The sequence below is a fragment of the Ornithodoros turicata genome, chromosome 6 (genome assembly GCF_037126465.1).
Source record: "Ornithodoros turicata isolate Travis chromosome 6, ASM3712646v1, whole genome shotgun sequence".
NCBI classification, from domain to species: Eukaryota; Metazoa; Arthropoda; class Arachnida; order Ixodida; family Argasidae; genus Ornithodoros; species Ornithodoros turicata.
Window position 1 is genome coordinate 4510836 of NC_088206.1, and position 9338 is coordinate 4520173.

At 44.5% G+C, this 9338-nt stretch overlaps 1 protein-coding gene across 1 annotated transcript; it reads left to right on the forward strand.

Moving 5' to 3' along the window:
* The first annotated feature begins 238 nt into the window (after window positions 1-238).
* Window positions 239-8110, forward strand: LOC135398875 (kelch domain-containing protein 10-like). Its single transcript, XM_064630409.1, has 10 exons — window positions 239-349; window positions 457-581; window positions 994-1078; window positions 1145-1299; window positions 1883-2019; window positions 3075-3159; window positions 3242-3308; window positions 4235-4282; window positions 4363-4502; window positions 5657-8110. The coding sequence occupies exons 1-10, from the start codon at window positions 295-297 to the stop codon at window positions 5867-5869; spliced, it is 1110 nt and encodes a 369-aa protein (XP_064486479.1). The 5' UTR covers window positions 239-294; the 3' UTR covers window positions 5870-8110.
* The last annotated feature ends 1228 nt before the right edge of the window (window positions 8111-9338 follow it).

Below are 9338 nucleotides of genomic sequence, written 5' to 3' on the forward strand. Positions count from 1 at the left end.
GATGAGCTGTCTACTTGTTCTTCGTGTTCCTGTCCCTACCACCTCCCGATGCTCAAGGAAATAATGCCGTCAACGATTTCAAATGTTTTATGCAGAGTTTCTTGTACATTCGAGCATCAGAGGAATCGTTAGAAATCCCAAGTGGCCCAAGTGTAAGCTTGGGCAAACGAGGGCATGGACGCCACTTTTCGCATCGGGGCTTATTCTTGAACGCGGGAGAAACATATCATCTGGCAACACTTATGAAAGGGAAAGTGAAATCGTAGAGGGAAGGGGAAAAATTTACGAAAAAAGATGGTGGAGCTGTTCTGCTTTCGTCCATTTACTATCAACATACTTCAACCGAAAAGTGTGTTCTTCCGTTTTTTAATCCGTTAATAATTATCTGCATGGTAGCATCGCAACCCGAGGTATTAAAATTTTGTTTAGAAAGAGCTACATTGTTAACTATTGCAGGTGACAGTGTCCCAAAACCGCGCAGTGGACATCGAATCGTCGCCTCGGGTGGCAATGTTTATGCATTCGGAGGGTATAATCCAGAAAATGAAGGTGACGACCCTAACAGCTTTCTTTTCAAAGAGGTAGGATTTCTCCTCTACATTTTACAGCTCTAATCGTTTAAACCGGGAATCTGATGTAATCCTGTGATTGAGAAATGTGACGCAATGTAAACTGATGCTTATCGACGGTTCAAGAAACCCGAGAAGTATGATTGAGTGTCATGCGATCGTGGTTCGACGCCGCGACCCTATTGCTTCGTAGCGGAAAATTGCGTGCATGCGTGACAGCTTGCCTACGAAGAGAAACGCTTGAGAGCAACCTCATGAGCCACTCACACAACATGTTGCGGGGGGGCTCAGCACAGTTTGTTACATTAAGTAGCCATTTATTATTGCAAGTGTTTTTGATTATTAGAAAATGTCATTGTCTCACGGCTGTATTGCCCTGTGTTAGATGACACCTACCCTTGAATTTCCTCATTTCCTTTGATAGCTGTGGCACTTCAATACAGATTCCAAACGGTGGACAAACCTTGACATGACCGGGGATATCCCTTCGGAGTTGGCATCTCATGCAGGTAATGTATTGTACTTGTTACGTCGTAGCATTTTACTCATGCTGCAGCGTTGTTCCCCGCGTTTAGCGCTTTTGCGGGGGGACACCCTGCTGGTGTACGGGGGTACGGCAGTCCCATTTGGTGAACGTATCTCGAACAAGCTCTACGCCTGCAATCTCCGGACCTGCAGGTGGACCTTGCTTCCGGCCGAGGGCGACTTCCCTGAAGAGCAGTACGGACAGGTGAGATGAACGTTGCTTCCCGTTTGCTCTGTCTAGCTGAGAAAATGAGCTCTCTCGTCTTAAACCCCGCACGCTCGTACCTTCGGCAGTGCATTTGGGGGAGAGAAATCGAGGGAGAAATCCTCCTCCCCCATGTAAAGGTCCTATAGAACACCCTCCCAAAAGGTTCTTCTGGCTGCGTTACTGCAGCTGGAGAACTTTTTCAAATTTGCAATCTCAAGTGCAGCGTAACGATTGCACCTCTGCTGAACAAAGTGCAGGAATTTGCACAGTTTGCACTACACTCTTAAAAATAAACTTCACCACACAGCACGCTCTTAGCCAACCATAATCTGGAATGATATCGTTATCTGCCCTGATTTGTTGAAAGCGGGAGGCGTACGCCTTTTTTGTGACACTTATGCTGTTCATAATTCTCACAAAAAAGGTGTACGCCTCCCGTTTTCAACAAATCGGGGCAGATAACGATATCATTCCAGATTATGGTTGGCTAAGAGCGCGCCATGCGGTGAAGTTCATTTTTAAGAGTGTAGTTCAAACAGTGCAGCTCTGTTGAAGACAGCCGTTGTGTTTCTCTTTGCAGGCAATGTGTTTACATAATGGAGCTCTGTATGTGGTTGGGGGAACCACGGGGTTTGAATATTCTATGGACGTCCATCGGTTGTCTCTTCCGGACCTCACTTGGAAGAGGTTACACACTCTTCAGGAGCCAAAGAGTAGGTGAGAGCAATGGCGCTACCTTGGGTGGGGTTGCTTCTATGTAAATGTCGCATGCACCTTCAATATTTGGAGGAACACTTTATATTTAGGGCCTGACTTTTTCGGGTTTTATTTTTGGCCAGATTCGGGGGGTAAATATCGGGTGATATTTTTCATTCGAAAATTCGGGTGTATTCGGGTTAAATCCCGTTACGGCATATTCTGTCGTCAGGAATTCGGGTGTATTCGGGTGATTTTTTTTGTTTAATAAAAATTTGTCTTAACATGGAACTAATGTTTACCAATGTTATCTAACTTTATTTGAATGCACGCTTATGAGTGTGCCACGCGACCCGGATGTTTTCGGGTAGATTCGGGTTAAACCCGAATTTTACAGATTTCGTTCGGGGGGTAAATATCGGGCGGATACGGGTTTAACCCTAAAAAGTCAGGCCCTATTTATATTTAATAAACACAGATGTGACAGTGACATTGATCACTTTTACGACACATCTGGCTTATATCCCCTCACGTGGGAAAGTAAATGTCACCTGCAGGGCACGCTGTGTAGAACTGCGTAGCAGAGTAAAAGAAACGTTTGCGAATGGTGACAACTGCAGTCTGTAAGGTATTTTGGGCTGCATTGTGCTATGGTATATGCCTCCATTTGTTATTAATTTTGTGGCTTTTTTTAGAAACAGCTTGGAAGTCACACTTTCAGCCATAACTTGTACAGGTTCAAAACGTTCTCAACAAATAAATGTGGCAGACAATGAAACTCAGGCGCAATGTTTCAGTTTAATTGCATTGACGCATTATAGGGGTGGATTCAGACCCTCGTGCTGGGAGGGGGGGGGGGGGGGTTCTTTGTCGTTGTGTGGGAGGTGAGAGAGAGAAATCCAATGCATCAATTTGTGTTTTTTTTGGGGGGGGGTGATCGCCCCTCCCTCTGGGTCTGCCACCGGTGCGTGCACCACAAATTTGGCTTCCCAGTGGAAAATATTAGTATTTCTATTTAAAAAAAAGGAAACAAAATAAAGGTCCACACCCTTTCAAACCCGACCATATTTTCGCAGGTACCGTCACGAGCTCGTTTCCTACAGTGATATGATTTACGTCTTAGGCGGTGGAACGGCACGGACAAGTCTCACGTTACACAAAGTGAGTTACCTGACAGATATTGGACTAAGAGAATGTATAATCCATATTCTGCATCCTCTTGCATTGCATAAATTCTGTTTAGGTCCCTGCATTTAATACAAAGCTGGAGTGTTGGGAGACAGTACCGACCAATCCAGATCAAACCCATGGTTAGTAGGTCATGTCATGCTGCATTCTGCTGAATTTGGAATGTGCCTTCTATCACTATTACATGGCACAGTGTTGCTTGGAGCATGTGTTTTACTAACATTGTGGTATACAAAACGGGAAGAGGCGTATTATGTAGGTACAAAATATTTTATTTGCCAATACAGTATGGGGTTACTTATTATTTGGATTATTCGAAATGTCGAAAAAAGATATTAAGTTTATAGTTTAGAGTCCTGAAAGCTTTTATTATGCTTACAGGTTTTGTCCATATACACATCCAGCATTTACAGTGCATATATTGTGTTGTTGTTATCATATATTTATAGCATTTTGTACAGTTTTCCACAGTGAATGCTTCCAAATTCACCAGGTACCTTGTTGCATCTTTTATGCCGTTGTCTGTCAATGCGCAAAAATTGTGCTTCTTGGCCCATTTGGACCTTATGAGTCTAATCACGCTGAATCATGACCAAAATGATGAATTGAACAAAATGAACCCATTCACTCAAGACTAATTGCTCACTTCATCAGCACCCATTTCTAGTTATTGGTCATCTTTGTAAAGTTCGTGTTATGAGGGTCTCAATATACCACTACCTAACAGTAGTGGTATATTACTAGGTACTAAACGGTATCTGTACCATTGGCATTTTTTAAATAGGTGTTTTAAAAAATCGATATTTTTTATAAATGCGTTCAACTTTATGAATGTTGATATTTTAGCAATTTCTGTACGGATGAAAATGACTATCGATTGATTGTTGATATTTTGTACGCAAATATAGATAAATACTCTATATTTTTCTCACGAGTATCAGTGCATATATAAGGACAATGTCTGTATATATCCATACTTTTAATCTATGCTTATCGATATTCACGTTCTGCACCTCACTTCCTACGTTTCCGCTGCTATCCTACGCAGGCTATCCTACCAAGCGTCGATGCCACGGCTGTGTACAGTATAAATCAAGTGAGTCTAACGTTTCTTTGTAGTCCTGCTGAGAGCACATCCTCTTTGTTCACTGCATGTGTTCCTGCGTTAACTTTCAGAAGCATACATTTGTGGTGGCCACGATGGCAATGGCGTACTAGATGACGTGTGGGAACTTGACCTTCAGACATTGCATTGGACAAGGCTACAAGCACAATTACCCAAGTCTGTTTACTTCCACTCAGGAGCTGTCTCGGAGGTTGGTTATTGTTCCTTCTGTTTCTCTTTGATGCAGATACTTGGATGATATGAATAGCATGCTGAGCATGAAGCACCACAGCTTGCCACTGCACCCCGCAAACTGGTGTCAGCTGGTGCTGTCGAACCAGGAGGGAAAGGAGGAGGAGGAGAAATGTGTGGTATCAACACCATAATTAAAAAGCGTGGGTCTCGGTGCACGCAAGAAAACGTGCTGGTGTTTTTCCGTGTACCCAGACTCGGGCTTTTTCAGTACGGATTTTCCTCCGCCAGCTCGTCTTTGTTTTGTGCCATATTTTCAGTGCAGCAGGGCCTCGTGTTTTCGGGGCAAAAACTGGTTGAACGGTAAAAATCTGGTTTTGTTTTTAGGAACCGTAAAACGGTAAAATCGGGCGGTACCGGGTGGAAAAGCAGATTTTCGGGTCGAAAATTATAAAAAAACGTGCGCTTCTCGCATCTTAGATAAACACAAGATACGAAACAGGCATGCTGAGTGGGCAGTGTTTAGCATTCTGCAACACCAGTATTGGCGGCTCAATTGGCACTTTGCCAAGTAACTTTTCGGGTTTTACACTAAGTGGCGGTGATGTAAATTGGGGGGGGGGGGATAAAAACGGGTTTTACCCAAAAACACGGGGCCCTAAATATGAATAGAGCCTCGCATTGTGGGGATTAAATGCAGTAAACCCCACAAGCTTGTTCAACAAGTCCATGATAGGCAAGCCTGAGCGATGATGGGCAAGACACGTAAACAAACACGAACACGAAGGCCTTCATGTTTGTGTTTGTTTACGTGTCTTGCCCATTGCTCAGGCTTGCCTATCATGGAATTTATCCACCAGCTAGCCTGCATTTACGCCGTTCTGTCTTGTTCAACAAGAAACAAACAAACAAAAATTACAATGAAAAAATGGCTAGGAAGCAAGCGAGCTGGTGAAGATGATGCATAATGTAAAAAACCCCGAGACTAGGGAACACGAAGGTGTTTGTGTCTGTCCCTTCGTGTTCCCTAGTCTCGGGGTTTTTTACATTATGCAAAAATTACAAAGTGTCCATAGAATAGCACAGACAGGCATTTCAATGCTCGCTGGAACCGGTGCGCACATGTCCTGAAACGTGCATCACCTTACGCTCCCCTCCCCCTGCTTTTTTCAGACGGGGCAGATGTTCGTGTTCGGCGGGGTGACGTCGTCCAACGGGAGCTCCCGGTGCAATACGCTGTGGTCCATGTGGGTCACGGTGCCTCCCTTGCTGGAGATGGCGTGGCTGTCTCTGCTCCACTACTGCCCCCAGCTGGCAAACACGCCGGCGACGGTCCTCACGCAGGCTGGAGTGCCAAGGGCCCTCGTGCAGAGGTTACTCTCCTAGTAACTCCTCCCGTGTCGTGTGCTCCAGGACTTTTACTGTTGAAGCTGGATCTCGAACAGACTCGCTGCACGGGAGTTCTCTCTCTCGCCACTTTTTACCGGCGAAATCTCGACGGTACGGTTCTTGTGATGCGGCAAAACAAACGTGAAATCTCTGGCAGGGAAAACCCGTATATACGCCAGTATTGGTCGAGGAATGGGGGAAAGGTGCTGTCGGGATTGGCTGGCTACGGTGGTTGGACGAGAAAAAAAAAATTTAATCTGGTGTTCCATCATTATTTATTTGATTTTTTTTTTTGTTACATGTTCGTTGCGTTCTTAAAACTTCACATCCATAGCTGGCCTCCTTCATTTTGCTCTCATAACCAGTCGTCCCCCCCCACTGATGCATGTTGGACTACAGTTTTGAACCATGCGGAGCAAAAGGTACCTAAAAATTGTGCCACGTTGAATTACCGTCGACGGCTGCAGTGAACGCTCTGCAACGAGATAGAAGATGCTGCATTCTGTCGGATCATCTGATGTGTAGACAACACATGTCATGGTGAAGTTGCTTTGGTCCAGTGGAGTTTGGAGGGAGGAGGAGTTGCATTGTTTGTCAGTGCATTCCGCCGTTGTTGCTTAGGGTGTTACAGTGAACGTGCACCGTAACAGAAAACATGCAATGGCTATTAGCCTTAAGAAACTACTTGTGGCACTGCGTTGGCTTCACTTGAATAGAAAAGTGAGACCGGTTGGTTTTAAATCTAGATGGGACAATTAAAAAAATTTCAGAATCCACGAATCTTTCGAATCCTTTCTTTAAAAAAAAAAAGAGTTCAAAAAGCCAGGGAAAAAAAAAACACTTCTACTGAAAAGTGTTTTGAAGCACAATTTGATCTTTTTGTTTAATGAAAAACAAGTTAAATAATAGTTCACTTTCAGGAGAAAACATAGTCGTATATTTCTTCTTAAATGTAATGTAATCCATTTAACGTGTTGTTCATCGAGCGCAGGAAATGCATGAACACTCGAGTCTGAATTCTTTCCATAAAACTAAGAAATAATGAAAAGCAAAACCTTGTTACTTTTAAACTTGTAATGTAAGAGTTCCTGCCTGAAGCCATCCAGAGCAATGTTAACAAACAAACGCAATGAAAACACGGCTGAAATTTTTAAATCAATGGGCCCGCCGGCAAATCAGGCTTTCAGCGGACCACGGAGGCACCAATTTTAAAATGAAACGAGCAAATGTGATTGGTCGATTCGAAAGATTCGAGTCGCCCTATCGGGCACTGGGATTAGGATTCCCAAATCTCGAATACCTGCCTAGCAGTTGGGGATTGACGGATTCCGTTGGCTCATCCCTAATTTTAACTAAATGATTCTTTGCTATTTTGTAGTTTTTTGTTGTTGTTTTTTTTATCTTTGATGGAAACCCATAATTTTGTCTCTCTTTTTTTTTCGTACAATGCGCGAATTGGCCCTACTGTCACATTTCGCATTAGAGACGAATTTAGTGAATATTTTTGTATTTAAGTAAACAAATTTGAATCTTATTCGAGTGCCAGGTAATCTCAGAGTCTTTCAAATGGTGATATTGCATTATGCGGGATTGTGTCATCCAGATTCCCGCAACTTGTATTGTTCTAGTGCAAGAAGCTGGATGAGGAAACAAAACGAGAAAAATGACTTGTAATCCTCATCCTTCCTCACCTTTCCTCATCCTTCATTGCGGTTAAGGATAGGGGCTACAATTGGTGCTGTGAAGAGTCTGACTGTTGCTCTCTCGTAATTTACGTACCAGTTGATGAATCGGAACTTGTCATAGCAGCGTTTTGAAAGACATTATGAGATGTTTTTCTATTTTTTTTTTTCCAGAAAGAGGGTGCTACTGTTCCACTGTTTTTAAAGTTTTGGGGTACAATTTTTGTTTGCAACGAGAGTATGATTATCTGTGAAGACCCCATTCTGGGAAGCTTCTGCCGTGAGACGGTTCCTTCCGCTGCACCGCAAAAAATTCCTCAACGCTCTCAACGACCAATATTGTCAACTGCTACTTGCTCATGCTTGCAAGTTTCTCATAGGCTATAAGGTTTCAGATCACACCACATATTAAAGTTTTTTTGTTTTTTGTGAACGCTTCGCTCTCTTTTATGGTTATAACAACATAGTTTCTCAATATCAAGCCCAGTTGTCACGTACGGGCTGTCATTTTGTCCTCGACAGCCAGAGAAAATAAATTGTTACATGAAGCCAGGTTTATGACAGTGTCTCTGAACTCCTTTTACAGTCATCCTCTGTTGATTGAATTTTTGCTGGATTGGAGCCTGTTCAAATACCTTTATCCCACGAGGACAATCAGAAATGGTGTGCAAACGTAGTTACGGCTTTCAGAGGATGTTTTGGAACAAGTGTTTCGAGTACAACTGGTGACGAACCAATCAGTTGAAAAGCTAACCTTGGGTTGCACTATTTCCCTGCCATATATATATGCTTTTTTTTTTTTTTTTTTGCGTTCGATCTCTCGGCGTGACGTAATCAGACCAGTGTGACGTAGCATCAGCGTAGCCAGCAGTGATGAGGTCTCACTTCCCGCTGAAAATTCGACCGCTGCGGGCACGGCATACCGCTACTTGTGACCAATAGCTCGGCATTTCGGGTCGCGAAACTCACGATCGCAATCATCTGACAACGCATGAGCTTAGTCACGTGCTACAAAGTCACGTGAAGGTCGCCATGTCGTATATCACTGAGCTACATCATGCGGCATATTGGCGCACTCACCAGATAACATCGCACCTGTGACTAGAGATCGGCAAAATAACCCATGCTCTGGTCGCAAGTGGGGTATTATCCAGTGAGTGCGCTAATATACTACGTTATGATCGAGCTCAGCGGCACACATGAAGGCCTTCTGTGGATGCTGCTATATGACGTCAGTGAGTGAGAGAACAAGAGAAAGAGCTCGAAGCAGCTCGCAAAAAGCTCGCGCAGTCCTCCGTGAGTTCGGTAGCGCGCGGGCCTCCTATACTATCTAGGAGGTGTTCGCTGAGCTCACGCGTTATCAGATGATAGTAATCGTGAGTTCCGTGGCCTAGACTCACTAAATATAGGGGTACAGCGAGTATCGCATTCATTTTCCTCGCGGGAGCCGCCGTTCGGTGCCCGCGATTGGTCCGATCGTGTCACGTGGTTTCTCTTTCCAAGAACGCGCCGTCCATGTTGAGTCCCATCCATCCAAAACCTGTTTCCTCGGTTGCGAGCTGGGTCGACTGCGCGCGTTCTCCGGTGGAGAAGGGGCAGATGGGCGTCCCGTTGCTACGCGACGCAGCCGCGCCGGACCCTAGATGGCGTTCTCGCTCGCCGACGTGTTGCTCAGTAGTCGCTACTCTGCTCCCTGTTTAGCGACTCTGTGGCCCAAAATGCCGAGCTATCATTGAGGAAGGAAACACAAGGAGCGGCTCTTCCCTCCAGACTAGCCTAGCCAC